The 25,386-nt window shown below is 52.3% G+C and overlaps 1 protein-coding gene across 1 annotated transcript; it reads left to right on the top strand.

Annotated features, from left to right (window-relative positions):
• Positions 1-5,293: 5,293 nt before the first annotated feature.
• On the top strand, positions 5,294-25,106 carry PSMD11 (proteasome 26S subunit, non-ATPase 11). The gene is made up of 14 exons (XM_058041655.1): positions 5,294-5,423; positions 6,806-6,907; positions 13,258-13,382; positions 15,498-15,569; positions 15,854-15,911; positions 18,112-18,306; positions 19,320-19,464; positions 19,684-19,744; positions 21,115-21,177; positions 22,098-22,223; positions 22,690-22,725; positions 23,972-24,023; positions 24,564-24,706; positions 24,823-25,106. The coding sequence occupies exons 1-13, from the start codon at positions 5,333-5,335 to the stop codon at positions 24,704-24,706; spliced, it is 1,269 nt and encodes a 422-aa protein (XP_057897638.1). The 5' UTR covers positions 5,294-5,332; the 3' UTR covers positions 24,823-25,106.
• Positions 25,107-25,386: the final 280 nt, after the last annotated feature.

Here is a 25,386-nt window from a genome sequence, read left to right as displayed (position 1 = left end):
ACGGTCCCTTCCCCACCCCCCAGGCCCCTCCCTGCCCTGTCCCGCCGGGCTCAGCCCGGGGCCGTCCCTCGGTCCCTCGGTCCTGCAGCTGCCCGGGCCGGGGCAGGGTCCGGCTGGGGGGCCCAGGGGGCTCCGGGGGAGGGTCCGGGCTGGCCGGGGGGCCCAGAGGGGGCTGGGGGGAGGGTCCGGGCGGGCGCGGGGGCGGCTCCGGAGGCGGCGGCGGCTCCGGGTGCGGGAATGTTTGTGCAGCTGGAGCCGATTATGGGGCGGCAGCGGGAGGGGGAGGGGGGCGAGGGGGTCGTGCAGGGGGGAGAGGGATGTGCAGGGATTGCAGAGCGGTGTGCAGGGGGCTCCCCACCTGCGGGGAGCGCGTGTGGAGGGTCCCCAGGCACCCCGGGCACATGGGGGGTGCCACCCACTCCGAGCTGTCCCACACGTGTGTGCAAACCCCAGGGACACGCCGGGGACACACCACGGACACGCCGGGAACACCCTCGGGCTGTGGGTGCCCCTCAGGGGGTCACTCCCCCCACGCTGGGGATCCCCAGCTCGGTCCTGGTGCTCGCTCCGGTGCCGGGGGATGCAGCCACACCCAGGGCCAGGGCGGTCCAGAGGTCACTGATTGTCCCTGTCCTGTCTGGGGGGGTGAAGGAGCCACCCCTGCAGGGACCTTGCGGGTGTCCCCTCATCCAGCTCGGCCCCCCTGATCCAGCCCTGATTGCCCCTCTGGAGATGGAACAGGGAAAACAGTGACAGGGGAAGGGGGGATGGCACCCCCAAAACAGAAAATTGGGAATGTCTCCCCATGGCACCAACCATCAAAGCACACCCCAAAAGCCACAATTCCCCCCTCAGGGTTTAACCCCTGCACTGCCAGGACCATGACACTGCCTGATCCCACTCCCTGTTTCCATTGCTTTTACCCCAAAACTGCTGGTTGAGGTTGGACAAATGATTCCCTTGGCCCAATCTCCCACTTTTTATTCATTATTCATTATTTTTATTAGTTGCTGTCATTATTATTAATAAAGGAAAAGAAATCACCCCCCAGCATGGCAAATTATCTGCTTGTCTTTGTCTGCTTCCTCTGGGATGGATGGATGGATGATGGATGGATGGATGGATGGATGATGGATGGATGGATGATGGATGGATGGATGGATGGATGGATGGATGGATGGATGGATGAATGGATGATGGATGGATGGATGGATGGATGGATGGATGGATGAATGATGGATGGATGGATGATGGATGGATGGATGGATGGATGGATGGTGGATGGATGGATGGATGGATGGATGGATGGTGGATGGATGATGGATGGATGGATGGATGGATGGATGGATTGATGGATGATGGATGGATGATGGATGGATGGATGGATGGATGATGGATGGATGGATGGATGGATGGATGGATGGATGGATGGTGGATGGATGATGGATGGATGGATGGATGGATGGATGGATTGATGGATGATGGATGGATGATGGATGGATGGATGGATGGATGGATGGATGGATGATGGATGGATGGATGGATGGATGGATGGATGGATGGATGGATTGATGGATGATGGATGGATGATGGATGGATGGATGGATGGATGGATGGATGGATGGTGGATGGATGATGGATGGATGGATGGATGGATGGATGGATGGATGGATGGATGGATGATGGATGATGGATGGATGAATGATGGATGGATGGATGGATGGATGGATGGATGATGGATGGATGGATGATGGATGGATGGATGGATGGATGATGGATGATGGATGATGGATGGATGAATGATGGATGGATGGATGATGAATGGATGATGGATGGACAGACAGACAGACTGTGTCTCTGCCTGCACTACCCTGTACCACCACACTCACCCTGTGCCCGCTGGGTTTCAGGAGTGAATGTGAGGTTCAAAACCTGTTTAATGTTCTTTTTTGGGTGGGTTCATTAAATCTAGGGGCAGGTTCAGTGCCAGGATGGGCAGACTCTCCAGAAGGCCAGGATGTGCTTGGTACACACAGAATCCTGCTCATGGACCTGCCTGAACCCTCCTGTTGGGGCTTTAATGCACCATCCCTCCATTTCTGAGAGTTTTCTTACATGGAATTTGGAGGAGCACAGGGCTGGGTCCCTCCTGGTGCTGCAGGACCTGGCTGCCATGGTTTGATGAGCTGGGGGTGGCTGGGTCAGTCTCCCATCCAGGGATCCCAGGGGCTGCTCCCCTGGATTTTCCCACTGCAGGGAGGCAGAGGAGGGGGAACGGCCCCCTCAGCCCCCCAGATCCACGCAGACCCCCTGACCCACTAAACATCAACTGCTGGGCACCAAAACCTGGCTGCTGAAGGGGGCATTGGTGCCACCTCTCTGTGCCTGTCCCCAGGGCTGGCACCTCCTGCGGGATCCCACAGCGACATTGGGATCCCACAGTGATCCCACAGCAACATTGGGATCCCACAGTGACATTGGGATCCCACAGCAACATTGGGATCCCACAGTGACATTGGGATCCCACAGTGACATTTGGATCCCAGAGTGACATTGTTATCCCACAGTGATCCCTCTTGGGAGATCCCACAGTGACATTGGAATCCCACAGGGACATTGGGATCCCACAGGGACATTGTTATCCCGCAGTGATCCCTCCTGGGGGATCCCACAGTGACATTGGGATCCAGCTGTGATCCCATGGGGACATTGAGAACCTAACATGATCCTTTCTGGGGGATCCCACAATGACACTGGGATCCCACAGGGACATTGTGATCCCACAGTGATATTGGGATCTCACAGCAACATTGGGATCCCAAAGTGATCCCTCTTGGGGGATCTCACAGTGACATTGGGATCCAACAATGACATTGGGATGCCACAGTGGCATTGGGATCCCATTGTGATCCCTCCTGGGAGATCTCACAGTTACATGACTCCCCAAGGGCAGGGTTTTGGTTTTATTCCCCATTTGATATAAACCTGACCCTTCCAGGGGTTAAATTGGCTTTTCCAGTGGCAGAAAGGGGCTGCTCTGAGGGCTGCTGGTCCTGGCCTGCTGGGGACAGACACAGCAGAACAGGCTCAGCCGTGGGGGCTCAGGGTGATTTGGGGGGCTCAGGGTGATGTGGGGGGCTCAGGGTGATTTGGGGGCTCTGTGTGATTTGGGGGGCTCAGGGTGATTTGGGGGGCTCGGTGTGATTTGGGGGGTCAGTGTGATTTGGGGGGCTCAGGGTGATTTGGGGGCTCAGTGTGATTTGGGGGGTCAGTGTGATTTGGGGGGCTCGGTGTGATTTGGGGGCTCAGGGTGATTTGGGGGGGTCAGTGTGATTTGGTGGGCTCGGTGTGATTTGAGGGGGTCAGTGTGATGTGGGGGCTCGGTGTGATTTGAGGGCTCAGTGTGATTTGGGGGCTCAGGGTGATTTGGGGGGGTCAGTGTGATTTGGTGGGCTCAGGGTGATTTGGGGGGTCAGTGTGATGTGGGGGCTCGGTGTGATTTGAGGGCTCAGTGTGATTTGGGGGCTCAGGGTGATTTGGGGGGGTCAGTGTGATTTGGGGGCTCGGTGTGATTTGGTGGGCTCGGTGTGATTTGAGGGCTCAGTGTGATTTGGGGGTCAGGGTGATTTGGGGGGGGTCAGTGTGATTTGGGGGGCTCGGTGTGATTTGGGGGGGGTCAGTGTGATTTGGGGACTCAGGGTGATTTGGGGGGCTCAGGGTGATTTGAGGGGCTCGGTGTGATTTGGTGGGCTCGGTGTGATTTGGGGGCTCAGTGTGATTTGGGGGGTGAGTGTGATTTGGGGGGGGTCAGTGTGATGTGGGGGGTCAGGGTGATTTGGGGGCTCAGGGTAATTTGGGGGGATCAGTGTGATTTGAGGGGGTCAGTGTGATGTGGGGGCTCGGTGTGATTTGGGGGCTCGGTGTGATTTGGGGGCTCAGTGTGATTTGGGGGGCTCGGTGTGATTTGGGGGGGTCAGTGTGATTTGGGGGGTCAGTGTGATTTGGGGGGCTCAGGGTGATTTGGGGGCTCGGTGTGATTTGGGGGGGTCAGTGTGATTTGGGGGGCTCAGTGTGATTTGGGGGCTCAGGGTGATTTGGGGGGGTCAGTGTGATTTGGGGGCTCAGGGTGATTTGGGGGGCTCGGTGTGATTTGGGGGCTCAGGGTGATTTGGGGGGCTCGGTGTGATTTGAGGGTCAGGGTGATTTGGGGGCTCAGGGTGATTTGGGGGCTCAGGGTGATTTGGGGCTGTTTCCTGACCAGCTGAGGGTGCAAGGCCGGGTGTGCCCCCACCCTGTGCCCCTGCAGCGGGCAGTGCAGGGACACAGGGACAGGGTCCCCCTTGTGGGGTCAGGGACAGGGTCCCGCTAGTGGACACAGGGACAGGATCATTCCTGGGGACACAGGGACAGGGACACAAGGACAGGATCCTGCTCAGGGACACAGGGATAGGATCTGGCTCAGGGACACAGGGACGGGGACACAGGGACAGGATCCTCCCCCGGGACACAGGGACAGGACGATTCCCGGGGACACAGGGACAGGATCCCCTTGGGGACACAGGGACAGGATCCCGCACAGCTGCCAGGCCCTGCTGGTCTCTTGGTCTCTCCCCCCTCCCCGGCGCTGTCCGGGGCGCTCAGGGGTCCATGGGGATGCGGATCCTCGGGACCCCCAGCCCCGGACCCACGGCTGGGGCTGTTCCGTGTGGGACCCCCGGCCCGTCCCAGCCCCAGCGCCTTTCCCGGTGCCCTGGGCCCGGTGTCCCCCGCTCCTTCCCGGGGGCCCCCGAGAGACACCGGGCACGCCCATTGGCTACACCCATTATACGACCACGCCCACAATGACGACACCCTTAGCACAGACCACGCCCACGCCCCGGCGTATTCCCGCCTATTTTAAGGCCACGCCCCTTTTGGACACGCTCCCTCCCACGGCCTCCGCGCTCTTCGCCTGTCACGCCCCCGGCCAGAAGCCACGCCCCAGCTCAGACGCTTCCTCCAATCAGCGCTGTGTGCCGGGCGCAGGCCCCGCCCCAAGCCCCGCCCTTCATACGTCACTGCCTCAGCCCCGCGCTCTCCCGGCGCCCCCTTCAGGCCACGCCCACCCAGCCACCGAAATAGCTCACCAGGCCGCTCCCCAATGGCACCACGCCCCCTGCCGTCTGCGCAGGCGCAGTTCAGTAAACCCCTCCTCCCAGCCCCGCCCCTCCGCACTCCCCGCTCGTTCGGCCGCCCGCGCGCCGGGACTGCAGTTCCCGGCATGCCGCGCGCGCGGAAGGGGCGTGGCCGCGGCGCCGCTTCCGTGCTGGCGGCGAGGCGGAGGAGCGGCAAGATGGCGGCGGCGGCGGTGCTGGAGCTGCAGCGCGCGCAGTCCCTGCTCTCCACCGACCGCGAGGCCTCCATCGGCATCCTGCACTCCATCGGTGAGCGCCGGCCCGCCGCCCGCGCCGCCCGCGCCCCGCCGCCGCCCGCGCCGCGCCGAGCCCCGCGCCGCCGCCGCTGCTGACTCACCGTGCGCGCCGGCCGGGAGCGCGGCCTGGGCCCGGCCCCGCGGCGCTGCCCCGCGCCGGGACGGCACCGGTGGCGGCCCCCCCGCGTGGGGGCACGGGCGGCAGCGGCTGTCAGTGCGGCGGCGGGGCCGGTGCCCGCTGCGTGCCCGCGGAGCCGCTCGGAGCAGCCCCGGAGCCGGGCCGGCCGCTCCTCCCCGTCCCGCTGGAATGAGCGCGGCGGCCCGGAGCCCCGATCGGACCGTGGCGGTGCCGGTAGCGCGGGGTGTCGGGGCGGTTCGGGGCGCGGTGTCACGGCCCGGTCCCGCCGTGCCCTAGGCCGGGAGCCTCCGATGTTTCCGCCGGTGCCGCGGCCGGAGCGGCTCCCTCGGGGTTCGCTTCTCCCAGCCCGGGGAGCGCTCGGCGCTTCGGGGATGCGGGCACCGCGCGGGGCCGGGGGTGCTCGGTGGGTTGGTCCTGGTGACCTCTGCGAGGATGTCACCCCCGTTGTCCCCTCTCTGTGTCGGGAGAAGTTTCCGAGTTTCCCGGTGCTGCCGGGCTCTCAGAGCTCTTGTCTGTTTGTTTGTCCCGCCGTGTTTTGCTCGTCTCGGGGTCGGACTCAGCCCCTGGTGTGGGTGGCAGCGTCAGGAGTGGCCCTGGCAGTGTCACTGTCATGTTTTCTTCCTTCAGAGCGAGGTTCTTTCACTTTTGATAGGGAATTAGAGCGGTGAGAGCCGCAGCTGCAGTTCCCAGAGCCGGGTTTGGTTTTGTTTGTGTGGAGTTGGAGCAGCTCCCTGTGCTGGGGGTGGTGGCAGGGAGGGATGGATAACTCACATGGAGCTGGGGCTGTGCTGCTGCCTGTCACTTGTCCCTTTATCTGCCTCGGAGCAGAGGGTGGTGGCACTGCCAGGACACCAGGGTGGGGAGGGCTGTACCCACCTCACTGTGCTTGTCCATGGGATCTCAGTTTAATACACAAAGCAGCAACAGCAGCAATGCCAGAGTGGAGTGTCCAACCCCAGCAATGCCATTAAATGTCTCTTGTGCTCTGGTGTGTGGTGCTGGCTCTGGGTGACACAAGCTGAGATTGTTGAAACCTGGAGCTGGAGTGATCAGGGCTGGTAAATCATCTGTGTGGCGCTGACAGAGCTTTGCAAACTTCCCTGCTCTGGATTTAAACTTCCCAGAGCTCTTGGGCCAGGCTGAGCTCCCTGTTGGAGCAGGCTCTGCTCGGGGCACACACCCAGGAGCTGAGCAGCAGGGATGGTTTCCACCTCAAACACCACTCAAGGCAACTCTCCTGCTCTTTCTCTCCCCAGTGAAACGTGATGTCCAGGAAAACGATGAAGAAGCAGTGCAAGTCAAAGAGCAGAGCATCCTGGAGCTGGGGTCACTGCTGGCCAAGACTGGGCAGGCAGAAGGTGAGCCTGAAATCAGGAGTTGGGGTAACAGCCAGGAGATCTTGCCTAAGTAAGGATTTATCTCCTTGCTTAGTGGGATAGCTGGAAAAACAGCTTTTGGCAGGAAGTGTTCTCTCTTCAGACAGGACAGAAACTAAAAACCAAATAAAGAACATCAATATTAATCTGCTGTTGCTTGGCCCAGTGTTCCAAACAATGCACAGTTCAGTCTGTGGCCTTTGATGTGGGGCTGTTTCAGTGTGGGTGACTGAAGTTTTGCTGAGTTCTGTTTGAGATGAGAGGTGTCTCCTGCTTGGTTTCAAATGGCAAAGTTTGTCCCATGGAATATTTTCTCACCAACATCTCTCACAATCCATCGATTTATCTGCTGGCCATTACATCAGCAGCCCTGTCCAGCTCTGCAGGGGACAGTCCCTCTATTGTGAGTGTGAGGGGACAGGGATGGAGTTGAGTTCTGTGTTCAGTGATGATTTGGAGTCTGTTGCTGTCTCCTCAAGGCAGCCCTTGGTTGTTTTGCACTCAGCAGTTTGGGGCTGTGCCTTTTTCCTGGAGCATTTTAGGACACTCTGTGTCTGTGCCCAGAGTTTTCTGTGGAAATGTTTCCTGTGGGGTGGGGAAAGCACCCAGCAGCAGGTTCAGTCCCACTGCAAGGGACACCAGAGCAGCTCATGGAAAGTTCTTGAGGGCTCAGCCACAGCTCCAGGTCACAGTTTGTGTCTATTGTGCAATGTCCCTTGGTGTCCCACTGGGAAATTCCTGTTGGGCTGGGCATTCCAGCCCTGTCCCACTGTGGGTCCTTGTCACCTCACTCAGGGGATTCCTCTGATTCCTGCTGCTTTTAGGGTCTCTGGGGACAAACAAACCCCTCAGATCAGCACAGGGTTTTCCTGAGGAAGCTGCTGTGCCAGTGCCCTTCCTGGCCGAGGTCAGGAGCTCTGTGGTGTCTGTGCTGTGCCAGTGCCCTTTGCACCCTGCTCTTTGCTCAGCAGAGAGCACCAGACGTGGCTGCAGCAGGGCAGATGTGTGTGTTTGGGTAAAAGAGGGGAAATCAGAGTTTCTCCAGGTCAGTGTGGATGGTGGGCAGAGTTCTTGTGGCCTCCTCAGCTCTGCAGGGTTGAGTTTGAGCTGAAGTTTGGCACAAGGATAAAGAGCTCCAGGGTTTTCCCAGAGGGTGGTGATTGATGGATTTATTTTCTTTCAAGGGGAAGGCTGAGGAATTGAAAGTAACACTGTGAACTCATCAAACTCAGGGCTGTGAGAGGCAGACATGGGATGTATTTGTGGTCTGTTAAAGGCACCAATAACTGCAGAGTGAGTTCTGGAGGGGGGGGAAATGGACCTAGAGCCATTCAGAAGCCACTTGTGTGTGTGCAGCTCAGAGGGAGACCAGCAGGACCTGGAGGTGTTTTCTGGAGTTGTGGGGATGAAGGACAGGGTACCCTGGCTTAGGGTGCTGCTGGAGCTGTGGGAAGGGCTCTGGCCCTTCCCCTCCTGTCACCTGTCTGGGTAGGAGTGACAGGTCAGGGGCAGCAGCACCATCACAGGTACAGCTGCCCCCAGAGCCCCCAGGGCTGGGATTTCATCCTGTGCCTTTCAGCAGGTACAGCTGCCCCCAGTGCTGGGCTCACACTGGGATTTCATCCTGGGGCTTTCACTGCACAGGGTTTGGTTTTAGCCAGGAATTTCTGGGACAGGTTTGAGGGGTTCCAGTGCCCTAAGGGGTGGTGGCTGCACTGTCTATTAAGTTCTGTTTGTGCTAAATCTGCATTTTGGGATGTTTAGAAACCTTCCAGTGCCTTAACAGGCTCCAGGAGCTGGAGAGGGACTTGGGCAGGACCCAGGGAATGGTTCCCAGTACCAGAGGGTAGGGCTGGATGGGATATTGGGAATGAGGAATTGTTCCCTGGGAGGGTGGTCAGGCCCTGGCACAGGGTGCCCAGAGCAGCTGGGGCAGCCCCTGCATCCCTGGCAGTGTCCAAGGCCAGGCTGGAGCAGCCTGGGACAGTGGAAGTGTCCCTGCCATGGCAGGGGTGGCACTGGATGAGCTTTAAGATCCCTTCCAACCTAAACCATTCTGTGATTCTGTGACTCTACTGAGCTGCAGCCTTTGTTTACAAAAATAGAAATAATACAAGTGACCCCCTTCAATCCTTAATCTTTATCAAGCAAGTAAAATTGTAGATTGATTACCAAACTTGTAGATTGGTTACTTTTCTTTGTGGCAGTTCCAGATTTTTATAGCATTTCACAGAGCTGTAGGGTTGGAATATCTGGATTGGGGATTTGGATGTGTGCAGTGTTAGCTGGTGGAAGCACTTCCCTGAGGATGAGCTGCAGGCTTCATTTTCCAGAGCTGCTGCTGCTCATCACTCCTGCAGAGCTGTCAATCCCACCCCTTTACCAGGCATTGCATTTTCTTTAGAAAAATCAAACCCTAAAAATAGTTGATGGTTACGTTGGTAGGAGAGAGAAATTTCTGTGGGAACTTTGAGGCTGCCTGGCTGAGTGTGGAGTTTGCAGAATGCACAGCTGCATTCCAGCTGTTGGCTTGGGCTCTGCTTTCTGAGGAGCTCTGGGGCACATCATGGGATGCTAAACAGTGCAGTGTGTTCCACTGGAGTTTTCCTTCTTTGTTCTGCAGTTCCTGTGGGAAAGAGTGAGTTGGGCACTGATCTCACTGGTCCTGAGGAGCTGGGGGAGGCAGGGATGCACAGGAGGAGGGTTCCTGGTGCTGCTTGGGAGCTGCTGGATCTTGGAGAGCCTCAATTAAATCCAGAGCTCACCTTTCCCAGCTCCCAGCAGATGCTGGAGAGGAGCTCTGTGCACAGCTGATGTGTTTGTTTGTGTTTGTTTGCTGTGTGTGAGACCAAAGCATTTGCCTTGCATTAAAATAATTGGGATTTGCATCGAGGACTTGTACTGGAGGTTAAATAAACCCCAGAACTGGGTGGTGTGGGGAAAGCCATGGAGCAGCAGGTTCCTTGTGAGTGCAGACTGCAAAATGAAACTTTTCTGGGAACAGCTGTGGCACAGAGCACCCTGTGGTGTTCTTGTAGTGAATCTGGGGGCTTTGCTGGGCTCAGGGTTTGTGCTTTGCTGGGTCTGGGTTTATGCTTTGCTGGGTCTGGGTTTGTGCTTTGCAGGGCTCTGGGTTTGTGCTTTGCTGGGTCTGGGTTTGTGCTTTGCAGGGCTCTGGGTTTGTGCTTTGCTGGGTCTGGGTTTGTGCTTTGCAGGGCTCTGGGTTTGTGCTTTGCTGGGCTCAGGGTTTGTGCTTTGCTGGGCTCAGGGTTTGTGCTTTGCTGGGCTCAGGGTTTGTGCTTTGCTGGGCTCAGGGTTTGTGCTTTGCTGGGCTCAGGTTTGGGTGCTTTGCAGGGCTCAGGGTTTGGGTGCTTTGCAGGGCTCAGGGTTTGTGCTTTGCAGGGCTCAGGGTTTGGGTGCTTTGCTGGGCTCAGGGTTTGGGTGCTTTGCTGGGCTCAGGGTTTGTGCTTTGCTGGGCTCTGGGTGCTTTGCTGCGCTCAGGTTTGGGTGCTTTGCTGGGCTCAGGCTCTGGGTTTGTGCTTTGCTGGGCTCTGGGTTTGTGCTTTGCAGGGCTCTGGGTTTGTGCTTTGCAGGGCTCTGGGTTTGTGCTTTGCAGGGCTCTGGGTTTGTGCTTTGCTGGGCTCTGGGTTTGGGTGCTTTGCTGGGCTCAGGGTTGGGTGCTTTGCTGGGCTCAGGGTTTGGGTGCTTTGCTGGGCTCAGGGTTTGGGTGCTTTGCTGGGCTCAGGGTTTGGGTGCTTTGCTGGGCTCAGGTCTGGGTGCTTTGCAGGGCTCAGGGTTTGGGTGCTTTGCTGGGCTCAGGTCTGGGTGCTTTGCAGGGCTCAGGGTTTGTGCTTTGCAGGGCTCAGGGTTTGTGCTTTGCTGGGCTCAGGGTTTGTGCTTTGCTGGGCTCAGGTCTGGGTGCTTTGCTGGGCTCAGGGTTTGGGTGCTTTGCAGGGCTCAGGGTTTGGGTGCTTTGCAGGGCTCTGGGTTTGTGCTTTGCTGGGCTCTGGGTTTGTGCTTTGCTGGGCTCTGGGTTTGGGTGCTTTGCTGGGCTCTGGGTTTGGGTGCTTTGCTGGGCTCTGGGTTTGGGTGCTTTGCTGGGCTCTGGGTTTGGGTGCTTTGCTGGGCTCAGGGTTTGGGTGCTTTGCTGGGCTCAGGGTTTGTGCTTTGCTGGGCTCAGGGTTTGTGCTTTGCTGGGCTCAGGGTTTGTGCTTTGCTGGGCTCAGGATCTCCTGCTTTTCATTTTGAGAAGTAAAGCTGAGGATCACACTTAAGTTCTGTTTGTTCTAAATCCGTTCTAAATTGGATGTTTAGAAATCTTCCAGTGCCTTAACAGGTTCCTGGAGCTGGGGAGGGACTTGGGCAGGACCTAGGGAATGGCTCCCAGTGCGAGAGGGTAGGGCTGGATGGGATATTGGGAATGAGGAATTGTTCCCTGGGAGGGTGGGCAGGCCCTGGAATAGAATTCCCAGAGCAGCTGGGGCTGCCCCTGGATCCTGGCAGTGCCCAAGGCCAGATTGGACAGGGTTTGGAGCCCCCTGGGGCAGTGGAAGGTGTCCCTGCCATGGCAGAGGTGGCACTGGGTGGGCTTTGAGGTCCTTCCCAACCCAAACCTTTTTGGGATTCTGTGATCACTGTGAGTGATTGGAAGAAGTGAGTTCTACATGTTAAGGGTGTGATACATGAGGTGTATCAGGCTTGATTAAACTTCAAGTAAATAGGTTAAAAAAATCAAAAATATGAAGAATAATGTGTAGATATTAATAAGATGTTGTTATAACAATTAGCATTAGCATTCTTTTGCATTACTGCTAAATGAAATACAGAGGAACCCTTGTTTACATTTGTTTTTATTGGAATCCTTCCAACCTGAAATTCTCCTGATACTCCTCCATATACTAATTGAAATAAAATTAGACTAATCTCTTATTTTAGTTTTGATTCAGTACCAGTTTGGTGTAGAAGATTTCTGAATTAGTCATTACCAGCTTTGTTTTGATTTTGCTTTTCTGTGCAACCTTGTAAACACAGTAGTGTGAGATCCACCTGATATTTGGGTGAGAGTGGGAAATCTGGGGCAGAGAGAGCTGTGGTTTCAGTGTGCAGACCTGGTGCTGATGAGTCAGCACTGAACCCTGCCCCTGCAGGATCATCTTCCCAAACTGGGAGCAGGACCTCCCCAAAAGCACGTGGTGTTTGTTGTAGGAGACTTTTCACTTGTGCTCTGCACTTCCAACATTCCCTGGTGCCTCTGGGTGCTGGAACTGCCACATTCCTCTGCTCCCTGGCTGTCACAACTTCAGTGTTTCTCCATTAAATAAAAGACATTTCCTTTTTCCACCTCTTATAAATGTGAATTCATGAGGAGACTTAGAAGAGAATTGTAGTTAAGTGAGATCAGAGCTGATCAGATAAAGGTGGAGTTAGAGTGTTAAGGATGATTTTCCAGTGGTGGAGCACCAGGTGGATCCTGTCACAGACATCTTTTGTGAAAAATCTTTTCTTTAGGATTTTTCCTCCTGAGAAGCTGACAGGCCTCAGGAACAAGATGTAATCAATGGTTATTGTTTACATTTAACAATAAATGCTGTGGAATGCTCTGATGGATCTGTGATTGGCCTGTGTTGGTTGTTTCTAATTAATGGCCAATCAAAGTGAGCTGACTCAGTCAGAGAGTCCGAGCCACAAACCTTTGTTATCATTCCTTCTTTTTCTATTCTTAGCCAGCCTTCTGATGAAATCCTTTCTTCTATTATTTTAGTATACTTTTAATGTAATATAGATCATAAAATAATAAATCAGCCTTCTGAAACATGGAGTCAGATCCTCATCTCTTCCCTCATCCTCAGACCCCTGTGAACACCATCACAGGATCCAACATCCTGGGCCTGGCTAGGGGGGGCAGATTAAAGCATGAAACTGTGAGTTAATAAAAACACACCTAAATTATAAACTCCTTCCCTGATTTTATAGAAAAATCTCAGAACATTTAACAAATCTTTACATTTTAAAGGTGAGGCAGTTACAGCTGGGGGAGCTGCAGTGGCAGGCAGTGCTGGGGTGAGGCTGAGCCCCCAATCCCTGTGCAGTCCTTGTTTGCTCCAGGGCTCCCTGCAGGTGACATTTGTCACTCTGTCCTGTTTGTGATGCTGAAAAACCACCTGGGAAAGGTTTGCTGTGACAAATCCCCACCTGGGAAAGGTTTGCTGTGACAAATCCCCACCTGGGGAACATTTACTGTGACAAATCCTGGTCCATGCCATGTGTGGCTGCTCCGCTGGGCTCAGCTCTTGGCTGGGGGGTGTGAATCTGATGTTTTGATGTTTTTGCAGAGCTGGGAGGACTCCTGAAGTACGTGAGGCCCTTCCTGAACTCCATCAGCAAGGCCAAGGCTGCTCGCCTGGTGCGCTCCCTGCTCGACCTCTTCCTGGACATGGAGGCAGCCACAGGACAGGAGGTGAGGCTGCAGCACCAGGCTGTTCCTCAAAAGCCTGCAGCACCATGATCTGACCTAGTTTGCTTCTCACTGAAGAATTATTCATGGCAGGAAAAGCAGGGTTTTAATGCATTTGGATGTGTTTTATAAATAAAACATCAGGTAATTGAATTTATAACCATGTTTTTTCCTGCAGGTCTCTCCCTGCTGCAGTTTGGGAGTGATTCCCACCATGGGCATTTGTCTTAGATTCTTGTTGCTTCCTCAAGTTGAGGTTTAGATTTGATATTAGGGAAAATTCCTTTACTGAATGGGTTGTTCAGCCCTGGTCCCTGGAAGGATTTCAAAGCCCTGTGGAGGTGGCACTTGGGGACATGGGTCAGTGGTAGCCTTGGCAGTGCTGGGGGAGTAGTTGGACCCTGATCTTCTCATCAGCTCCATAGGATACAGTTGTCTTAGTTTTTCCTTTTTTTTTTTTTTCCCCAATTGTTGGTTTTTTGGGAGCAGGATAAGGACAGCAGCACCTTGGGAGGTGGCACAGGAGGGGTCTGAGCAGCAGGTTAGGGACAAAACCCACCTGAAATCTCACTCTGGGACTGGCGGATTGCAGGCTGGAGAGGTTCTGCCATGCTGAGGGGCAGGTGACATTCTCATTAACCAAATTAGCCAAAATTAGCCAAATTGGAACTGTCAATTAACCCAGGCAATGTCCCTTGTTTGCTGCTCAGTCCTTGTGGGTGACAGGAATGGAGACAGAATATTTTCCCCCTCTTTCTTTAACAAATGAGCTCAGAGGAAATGGGGTGGGATGTTCAGGTGAGAAGGGAGAACTCCCCAAAGTGTCAGGAGAAAGTGAGCAGCTGCAGGCTTTTCTCAGGGTAATTTGGTGTGAAGGACAACATTGAAATGCAGTTGCAGAGGAACAGGTTGGAGTAATGGTGATGGAAATAATAAAAATTCAGTAAAAATTGTAATTTTAGAGAATATTCTGAAGCCAAACCCAAAACCTGAAGGAAAGATGACATCAACCTGGGGCAGGTGACGTTCTCATTAGCCAAATTAGCACAAAATTAGCCAAAATTAGCCAAATTGGAACTGTCATCCTCTAGTGCAGTTTACCCAGGCAATGTCCCTTGTTTGCTGCTCACTCCTTGTGGCTTGTGGGTAAGAAATGATGGCAGAATATTTTCCCCCTCTTTCTTTAACAGATGAGCTCAGAGGAAATGGGGTGGGATGTTCAGGTGAGAAGGGAGAACTCCCCAAAGTGTCAGGAGAAAGTGAGCAGCTGCAGGCTTTTCTCAGGGTAATTTGGTGTGAAGGACAACATTGAAATGCAGTTGCAGAGGAACAGGTTGGAGTAATGGTGATGGAAATAATAAAAAGTCAGAAAAATTGTAATTTTAGAGTATATTCTGAAGCCAAACCCAAAACCTTAAGGAAAGATGGCATCAACCTGTGAGATCCTTGATGCAGCAATCTCAAATCCTTTCAGAATGTTCTCCTTCCTCAGGGTAGCTCACATCCAGAGTGCTCCCAGGAGCCCAGTAAGGCAGTGAAATCAGAGATTTCTCCAGCTCCTAATGCTCCTGCTATCACCCTGTAATAAATTGAGACTTCATAATGGCTTTTCATAAAATGTTCATGTTTAATAAGCAGTGAGGAGGAGCTGACAAGGCCTGCAGGGCTGAGCTGCAATCCAGAGGTTTTGGGAAGAGCAGTTCCTGAGCCTGGCACCACAGGATGACTTGCTGTGTGTTATGGGCCGGATAAAATAAAATAATATCTGAGATGGAGCAGTTCTGCTTTATCCACCAAGGGACTCTCAGCCTGAAAAACATGGGAAAAATCTGAGTTTCTTTACTGTGCTTTCTAATGATGGTTGAGGCCCCCAAAGCAGAGCCCAGCACCTCTGCTGCTTTATAACCATTACTTGATCTATCTAGATCCTAAAGCACATGAAATTTATTTTTCTTTATTGGAAATACACCATGACTGTGGGTTTAAACTCTGGGAGAGCATTACTGCCTACCCCAAACACTTCCATTTGACACTTCTGGTGTTGTTGGGACCCATTTGAGGTGGGCACTGACAGAGCAAATGTCCAGAATTGATTTATTTCTTTCTGCTCCCTTCAAGGTTGACCTGTGTTTAGAGTGTATTGAATGGGCCAAATCAGAGAAAAGGACTTTCCTACGCCAGGCTCTGGAGGTAGGTGTCACATCCCCAAACATGGGGAGCAGCATCATCCCCTTGGCACATTGAACACCTGGAAAAGCAGAGCACTTGTGTGCAATTAATGTCAGGGGAGGGCAGTAATTACACTGAAATTCTCTTTAAAAATGCAAACTTTTACTCCTTGTGCAGGAGGCCTTGCATGATTGGACCACACAATGTGACAAATACACATTAATGTAGTGAAATTTGTGCAGAGAAGAATACAAAAGTTCATTTTCCAAAACAAATGTGTTCTGGTTTCCTTTTCTGTTCTCCAGGCCAGGCTGGTCTCTCTCTACTTTGACACCAAGAGGTACCAAGAAGCTCTGCAGCTAGGTGAGGCTCCCACTAGGTGGTGATAAATCTTTGCTTTTCATTCACTGCTGCCAAGGAAAGCCAGCGCCTGTCTCACATTCCTTGAGAGGTTTTGCAGGATTTGGGTGTTAATTCCTCAGTGCTGGTGCAGTTCTGGCTGTAGCTGGGTGATGACAGCTCTTAGAGGTGTCTTTGTTCTCTGTTTCACCATCCTCACCCATCTCACCTGGGCCTCAGACCGGTTTGGGGGGATTTGGAGCAGCCTGGGAGGTGTCCCTGCCCATTTGAGAGTGGAATGAGAGGAGCTTTAAGGCCCCTTCCAGCCCAACCCCTCTGGCATTCTGTGATTTGTTCATTGCAGATAATTTTGGGAGCTGTATCCAGCTGAAGGCTACAGGTTTAGCTCCTACTGGAATATTCTGCTGTGGCCACAGAGGCTGAAGGCAGAAAAGAACTTTTTTTTCCAGTTTGCTCAGGAAATGGCAAAACCTCTGTGGGTGTCATTAGGGAGGCTTTAAGAATTTGCCCCTGCACCACCCAAGGGATGGAAATGAACCAGTGAACTCCTGCTCTGCCCCAAAGCTGAGTAAAGCAGGGTGTCCTACAGCTCCCCTGGTGCTTTTAAAATGCTCATTTTGCAAATGCCAGCAGTGCTGGAAGTGAGGCTTAAGCTGTAATTGAGATTTAAGGTTCAAGTGAGGTTTAAGCTGTCAGTGAGGTTTAAGCTGTGAGGTTTAAGCTGTCTGAGGGGTGTTGGCACAGCCTGAACTGCTCACCTGGGACCCAAAACTTCTTAACCTGTGTGGTGGCACGAGCCTGTGTCACATCCAGAATCCCCTGGTGACACGTATCTCATCAGAATATTGAGTTCATGGAAGTCAGGATGGAATTAGAACTCATTTGCAAAGGGACAGGTAATGAACTCGGGTTTAAACTGACTCCAAAGCTGTGCTTAATTAATTTAATCCCTTAGCTGGTGGTGGGACAGCCTGGGAAGTTGGGAAGGTGTGTGCCTCTAGGGCAGGCTCTGGTGCCCTGTCAGGATGTCAGTGTTGTGCACAGCCTTCCTGTGTGCTGAGGAGGTGGCCGTGGGGAGTAGGTGCAGGCAGGGTCTCTCAGGGATGTTTCCAGGGAAAATCCATTTGTTTCTGGCCAGTTCTGCAGTTTCAGCTCTGGTTATCAGCTCCTGAGGCACAGCAAGGGAGGAGGAGGATTTTAGGAGACAAGTTTCCTCTAGGATTGCTCATTCAGCACAAAGCTGTGATGTGGCAGCTTGTCCTGACATTTCTTAGGCTAAATCTGACCTGCAGATGTCCTGAGAAGAATCATTCCTTCCTCATCCCACATCCTCACGAGTTTATTGAGGGTGCTCCACGCTGCCAAGGGGGCACTTGTGCAGCAGAGGGAAATCACCTGGCCATGGTGCCAGGGTGCCCATCCCAGCTGCCCATCCCCTCCAGGGCGCTGTGCTGCCCACACCCCAGCTCTGCCACAAAACTGCTTCATCCTCCTGCTGTGCACTGCCACTGTGCCCCCATTATTCCCTCTCCCTTGCTTTTCCTTGGAAGGACAGGTTGTGTGAGCCTCAGGTCCCTCCCTGAAAGCCCTGGCTGCGGGGGGAGGGTGGGTGGCTCTAGCCATGATATTTTATGAAAAATCCTTTCCTGAGGATATTTTTTTCTCCTGAGAAGCTGAGAGGCCTCAGGAACAAAATGTGAACAATGATTATCTGCTGCTGTGGGATGCAACAGGTGCATCTCTGATTGGTCTCACGTGGTTGTTTCTAATTAATGGCCAATCACAGTCAGCTGGCTCAGACTCTCTGTCTGAGACAGAAGCTTTTGTTATCATTCCTTCTTTTTCTATTCTTAGCCAGCCTTCTGAGGAAATCCTTTCTTCTATTCTTTTAGTATAGTTTTAATAGAATATACATCATAAAATAATAAATCAGCCTTCTGAAACATGGAGTCAGATCCTCATCTCTTCCCTCATCCTCAGACCCCTGTGAACACCATCACAGATGGCCCCTGGAGAGGCTTTGGGTGGATGTTTTGTGGATGCTGATGATACAGAGCAGCTCACAGTCCTGTCCCTCCCTGACAGCCCTGGCTGCTGGGGAGGGTGGGTGCCCCTGGAGAGGCTTTGGGTGGATGTTTTGTGGATGTTTTGTGGGTGCTGATGATGCAGAGCAGCTCACAGTGCTGTCCTTGCCCTCTGCCAGGCTCCCAGCTGCTCAGGGAGTTGAAGAAGATGGATGACAAGGCACTGCTGGTGGAGGTGCAGCTCCTAGAGAGCAAGACTTACCATGCCCTGAGCAATCTGCCAAAAGCAAGAGCAGCCTTAACCTCGGCCAGGACTACAGCCAATGCCATCTACTGTCCCCCCAAGCTGCAGGCAGCACTGGACATGCAGTCAGGTGAGGCCTCCAGGAACAGGACAGCACCCAACACTGTCCTGACACATCATATATCTGATATTTGTGTTTTCTGAGAGAATCATGGGAAGTAGTGCTTGCTGGGGCTGTCACATTCACATTTTCTGAAAAAAAAATCCCTTCACCCAGGATTTTTCTCCTGGGAAGCTGAGAAGTCTCAGAAAAAAATGAAAACAATAATAATTTCATTTGCTTCTCCTCTGTTTTGCTCATGTGGGATGTGTTTGGAGATTGTTTACCCACAGGTGATTGTTCCATTGGTTTCTGGTGTGAGTTGTTTTCACTCTTTGGCCAATCAGAGCCAAGCTGTGTCAGGACTCTGGAGAGAGTCACGAGTTTTCATTAGCTTATATAACATTAATATGATATGATATAATATAGCATTAATATAATATAGCATTAATATGGTATTATTATATTAATATGTTAATGTAATATTATTATATTAATGCTATCGTTTTTAGCATTCTGTAAGCATCCTTTCTGTATTCTTTAGCATAGTATAGTTTAGTATTCTTTAATATAATATAGTATAATAAAATAATAAATTAGCCCTCTGAGAACATGGAGTCAGGTGCATCCTTCCTTCCTGCCATGGAGGACCCTGCAAATACAACAGTGGGGCCTCAGGATATCACTAGTTCTGCCTCGGTGGCATCAGCTTTGTTCCTGGCATTTTCCAGGCCAGTTTTGGAAGCTGCCAGTGGTGGAGGGTCCATGAGCTCCCCAGGCACTGCAGTTGCAGCCTCACTCTGTGCTCCTGGCCCATTACACATTGTTCCTGTCCCAGTTTGCAGGCACTCACCTGAAGTGCCCCAAGCTTGTCTGGCTAAAAATGTCCTTGTGAGAGGGGCTGTGAATTTTCTTCTCATAGACATGAGGGGCACAGGAGGAAAGGTTTCTCTTCACTGAAATCAGAGATAAAACAAAACCAACTAAATTATTCTGTCCTCTCCCAGCCCTGCTCAGAATTAACCTGTTTGTGCCTCTCCCAGGTATTATCCATGCAGCAGAAGAGAAGGACTGGAAAACAGCCTATTCATATTTTTATGAGGCATTTGAGGGCAATGATTCAATTGACAACCCCAAAGCCATCACTGCTCTGAAATACATGCTGCTGTGCAAAATCATGCTCAACAGGTAGGGGCCAGATGGTTCTGGGAAGAATTCTGCCTGCATTTCCATGGGAAAGGCTTTTTGTTGAACTAATGGGCTCAATCAGTGTCTTTGTCGCCTGATCAGTGCTCCTGGACTTGGGTTGTAGTTCTTTGTTGTCATTTGGGGATTTTTGGGGTGCTCTGGGGTTTAAGCTGACCATGTTCCTGTATAATTCCTCTGCTCCCTCCCCTCTGTCTGCAGCCCAGAAGATGTGCAAGCATTGGTGAGTGGGAAGCTTGCTCTGCGGTATGCAGGAAGACAGGTACAGAAATTTAACCCTTTCTATCTTCCTCTTACCTCAGTGCTGCCTCAATCTTCCTGTCAAACACTTTGCTCTTGTCATACCAAAATCCCCATCACTTCTGAGTGTCCTGAACGAGATCCAGAACTGATTAAATTACCAGAAGTCAGTTGCCTTCAAAGGGTCTTACAGTGATTTTCACAATCAGAGAATTTGGGCTGCTCTCTTCATTTTCCCTATTTTTCTCCTTCCTTCATGAGCTACAAACTGCCTGATGCCACCAGCTCCTTGTCTCCCTGCTCTCAGTGTTTAAATCTGAGTTGCTGCTTTTATTTCATTGTAGCCAGTGCTGAGAATCCATTCCTGGCAGTGCAGCTCAGGCAGCCAGGGAGGTGTGAAACCCCTGCTTGTTCTGCCAGGCTGGGAAAACCACCCTCAAATTCAGCTCAGGGGTGCTTTTAGGGGGTGCCAGGGGCTGTGCCAGGCTGGGATCCTGCTGCCCTCAGGGGCTGAGCTCAGCCTGGGCTTTGCTGTGACGCAGGAGCTGCTGCTCCCCTCCCACAGGGGATTGGGAATTAGCAGAGCTCAAAGGTCTGACTTGAGGATATCCCTGGTGGATCAGGAGGGGCAGCCCCAATCCTGCCTCATCCCTCTGCCCTGAGTGGCAGCTGAGGCTCCTCCCCAGAGCAGGAGATCCTGGCTGTGCTTTGAGCCAGCCCTGAGCAGCAATTCCTGCTGGGGGAGCAGGGAGAGAGCAGCCCTGGGGACAATCTTGGAATATCCCCAGTGGGAAAGGACCACAAGGATCCAATCCAGCTCCTGGCTCTGCATGGGGCAGCCCCAAAAGAGGGGGCAGCAGAAGCCTGGGGTGCACCAGAGGCATCAGTCTGTCCTTGTCCTGTCCTCCCCACTCCTTGGGCTCTGCTGTTCCCTGCTGGGATTACCAGTGTGGGATGTAAATGGGCTTGTTTGGGGATGAGATTTTGCTTAATATCAGCAGTTATGGGGTGTAGAGAAGACTCATCCCTGATGCTGTCCATAGGAGCTGCTGCCCTGCTCCTGTCACTCAGCTGGGCTGGAGGGCCCAAAATGGCCACATTCATTAAACAGGTGCCAAAATGCCTTAAAAACAGCATCAAACTCACTCCCAACCTGCAGCTGGTGCTGTCAGGGTGCTTTGTCCCTCTGGAGATGTTTCAGGTCCTGTCCTGCAGCTGCCTGGCTTCTCCTCCCCTCAGCAGCTGCTCTCCCTGTGCCTGTGGCCCTGACAAGGAACATTCCTGCTTTGTTGTTTGAGCACATTCCCAGGGTGCTGCACACTTGGCATGCTCACCCAGAGAGGAGAATCCAGAAGGAAATAAATAACCTGCTCTGCTTCTCTTTGCCCACAGACAGAAGCACTAAAATGTGTGGCACAGGCCAGCAAGAACCGGTCGCTGGCAGATTTTGAAAAGGTGAGTTAGGGACACAGAGGATGGGCAGAAATGCCAGGTTTGGAATGTTGGAGAAGCTGTTACATCCCACAGCAGGAAACCATGGAAACATTGATGGAAATGCATCAAGAAATACCCCCCAACAATCAACTAGTTGCGTTTTCAGTGCGTGGGGAGTAAACTTGGTTGAACCCAGTTTTTTTCTTTTTTTTCTTGTTTTTTTTTCCTCCTTTTTTCCCCTTTTTTCCCCTTTTTTCCTCCTTTTTTCCCTCCTTTTTTTCCTCCTTTTTTTCCTCCTTTTTTCTCCCATTTTTTTTCTCCCATTTTTTTCTCCCATTTTTTTCTCCCATTTTTTTCCTCCCATTTTTTTCCTCCCATTTTTTTCTCTTTTTTCCCTTCCTTTTTCCCTTTTCCCTTTTCCCTTTTCCCTTTTCCCTTTTCCCTTTTCCCTTTTTCCCTTTTTTCTTCTTTTTTTTTTCTCTTTTTTCCTCTTTTTTTCCCCTCTTTTTTCCCCTCTTTTTTCCCCTCTTTTTTTCCCCTCTTTTTTTCCCCTCTTTTCCCCCTCTTTTTTTTTTCCTCTTTTTTTTTTCCTCTTTTTTTTTTTCCTCTTTTTTTTTTCCTCTTTTTTTTTTTTTCCTCTTTTTTTTCTTTTCTTTTTTTTTCCTTTTTTTCTTTTTCTTTTTGGGGATCCAAATCAGAAGCAGTTTTTCTTTAGGTGCTGTCACTGTGATGTGTATCTCCTGAAAAATTTTTCCTGGTTTCACAGGAATGCTGCAGAGCTCAGGCAGAGGATTCCCACATCAGGGTCCTGTCACCTGCTGGTTTTTATCTAAGTTAGGGGCTGGATCAGCGATGGGGCTGGGCTGGGAGGGGATCTCATCCTCAGAGGACCTGGAGGAGCTGTTGCTGTGGAATGATTTCCTCCTGCCCTGTCCCCACAGGCTCTGACAGACTACAAGGTGGAGCTCAGGGACGACCCCATCATAAACACTCACCTGGCCAAGCTCTATGATAATTTATTGGAACAGAACCTGATCAGAGTCATTGAACCCTTCTCCAGAGTACAGGTAAATGTTTCCAGCAGCACCTGGAGGGCTGGACCCTCTGTTCCCATATGAACACTCCTTACTCTGAGCTGCTCAGCACTTTCAGAGCTCAGGGTTATAATGTTAAAATTATAAAGAGGAGGCTAAGGGGACTTTTGGAGAGCCACATTCCAGTCATTGCCTTTCCAGCTGTTTCTCTCATGCTCTCTAACTGGCTTTTAACCCTGAAGGTGGCAGCATTTGGCTTTGAAGGCCTCTGTGCCATAGTCTTGGAGAAGAGATGTCACCTTTCAGAGTGAAATGGCTTTAGGGTCCAGTCCATCTTAGTTAAAAGATGTGAAACCTGAAGGACCTGAAGCTGCAGAGTGGTGAAAACCACTGGGGATATTTAGGCCAGAGTATTTCCAGGCCCATGGAAGACCCCCAAACCTCTTTGTTGTGTCCAAATTGCAGCTGAAGATTAACTGAATGTTGGTCTTTCTTATAGATTGAACACATATCCAGCCTCATCAAGCTCTCAAAGGTAAGAACCTCACCCGAAATCAGTGTTCAGAGGAGTTGGGCTTAAATGGCATTTGTCATGAACATGAAGGGTGACAGATGAGATCCAGTGACTTTGTCACTGGGAGCTGAACATGAAGGGTCACAGATGAGATCCACAGCACCTCCAGGCAAATCTCACCCTTGGGAACTAAACTCTGACCCAGGCAGCTCCTGGGAGGCATTGAGGCTTCCTGTGCTCCAGACTTTGCTGTGCTGTTCCCTTCCCCCATGGGTTTTACTCTTGCTCTTTATTGGAGACAGATTTTCCTCTGCTCTGTCGTGACCAGCCCAGTGTTCCCCCATGCCCTGTGTTTAATCTCCTGAGTGCCCCCAGGGGAACCTTCCTGAGACCCTTAAAGATGCAGGATCCAACTAATCAGCCTGCAGTGGCATTAGGGATGTGTCTGTCACACTGGCTGTGCAGTCAGTGCTTTACACATAATCCCAGACAGATTCAGTTTTAGGAGAATCCACTGTAATCCCAGCCAGTTGCACCCCAGTGCTGTTGTCGTGTGCTGGCATTAAGGGCAGAGCTTGGGAAGTGAGCTGAGCTCAGCCTTTGTGCTCACAGAATCACTGAATCATTCAGGTTGGAAAAGAGAGATCATTGAGTTCATTGAGATATTCCCCCAGCACTGCCAAAGCCACCCGTGTCCCCAAGTGCCACATCCACAAATGTGTTAAATGTGGTGATTTCACCTCTGCCCTGGGCTGATCAATGCTTTCCATGAAGAAAATTTCCCTAATATCCAACCTAGACCTCCCCTGGCACAGCCTGCACCCAGCTGGTGGTGTTTAACACATCCTTAATTTAGGAGATTCAGGATATAAAAATATTCAGACTAAAGCTGCTCTGTGCCCAGAGAGGAGCTGCCTCCTGAGGTCCTTCCTGCTGCTGGGCAGGAGCTCTGCTGGGTCGATTAAATAAAACTTGGCCAAACTCTTGTCTAAATCCTTGCTGAACTGAGTTAGAAAGTTCCAGAACCCCTGCAGGTGTGCAGTGATAGATACAGTGTCACTGTGGGCCAGGGGACACCCTGCTGCTCCCTCATTAACAGCTGCTCTCTAATTTTCTGAGGCATTTTGCAGCAGGTGGAGATGTCCAAGCCAGGCTCAGGGAGGAGCAGCTGCTCCTGTCCCACCAGGGCTGTCAAGTGTGCAGCAGCAAAATCCATGTTGTTTTATGTGTTCTGGGAGACTTTTTAACATTTCTGCTTCACTTTCAGGCTGAGGTAGAAAGGAAACTGTCACAGATGATCTTGGACAAGAAGTTTCATGGTGAGTGCATCCCTCAGCTCTGACTGCCCTGTGTTTGTACCAGCTGTGGCTGGCTGTTTGTGTCCAGAACATTCTGTGGGGTGCTGTGGCTTGGCTGCTGCCCCGATAACCCCTCAGATAACCAGCTGTCCCCTCGGTCCTGTTGTCCCCTTGGTTCTGTGGTCCCTGGATGTGGCTGAGCCAGGGCAATGCCAGGGAGCAGCACAGGGCACTGTGAGGGGACAGAGCCCACCTGGCACCTGGGCACAGCTGCAGGATAAGCCAGCTGTGCTGAGCCTTCCTGCTGGGCACAGGGAAGGCAGGGAGGTGGTGGGGGATGGCAGCAATGCTCATCTCCTGGATGGCTCCTCTGGGATGTGGCTTTTTCTGGGAATGCTGAAGCAGTCCTGCCCAAAATCAGCCAGCCCAGCCCAACACCTGAGCCCTTCCCAAACCCTGCACAGCCCCTGCAGATCTTCCTGGGGTAGATCTCAAATTCCTGCTGTCTGGAAGCTGTGACCCATCGAGCATCCCAGAGCTCAGAGCTGCTTGTGCCCACAGGAATCCTTGACCAGGGCGAGGGCGTCCTGATCATCTTTGACGAACCCCCTGTAGACAAAACTTACGAGGCCGCCCTCGAGACCATTCAGAACATGAGCAAAGTAGTGGATTCGCTCTACAACAAAGCCAAGAAGTTGACATAGGTGAGTGGGGGCTCCCTGGGGGCTGCAGAGCTCTGGGGTCGCTGCTGAGCCCTGCCATGTCCCCGAGCCTCGTCCCCTCTCCTGTTGAGTGACGTGGCTCTGTTTTCTCTTTGCAGAGTTGAATTTGCTAGCTGTCATTTGGAGAGTGTGTGTGACAGGAGAGTGAAACCTTTGGGAAAATGTTAGGAGACTTTTTTTTTTTTTTTTTTCTTTCTTCTTTGTTCTACTTTTCGCTCGGAAAGTTTTTAAACTTCCTCATCCGGTGCATCTTGTATTCCAGACGATGCGTGTTCCAGTTTCCATGTAATCTTTACTGGCCGAACTTTGTATCTGGGGGGGGAATATTGTTTAAACAAAGAGGGTATTCTAAATAAAAGGAAAAAGGCTTACACTACCTAAACATGTGCTTTCCACTTCCTGAGGGACGGCAGAGTTCAGCAGGGACAGCGTTTTGTTACCAGTAGGTGCCCAAATCCACTTGGTCTCATCTCCTCCGGCCCGAAATCGGAGACGTGCTGGCGGTGTGCGAGCAGCCAACTCGATTCCATTTGTACTGAACCAAACAACCCCAAAATGTACAGACAGACTGCTGGTTTCTTTTCCATCCTCAAGGCCTGCGACCCCCTGGAAGCAGCAGCAGCAGCTCCGCGATGATTTTGCTGCGGGCTGGAGGGGACGGC

Source organism: Melospiza georgiana, chromosome 28, assembly GCF_028018845.1.
Source record: "Melospiza georgiana isolate bMelGeo1 chromosome 28, bMelGeo1.pri, whole genome shotgun sequence".
In the NCBI taxonomy this organism is placed as follows: domain Eukaryota; kingdom Metazoa; phylum Chordata; class Aves; order Passeriformes; family Passerellidae; genus Melospiza; species Melospiza georgiana.
This window is presented reverse-complemented; position numbering and strand designations above follow the sequence as displayed.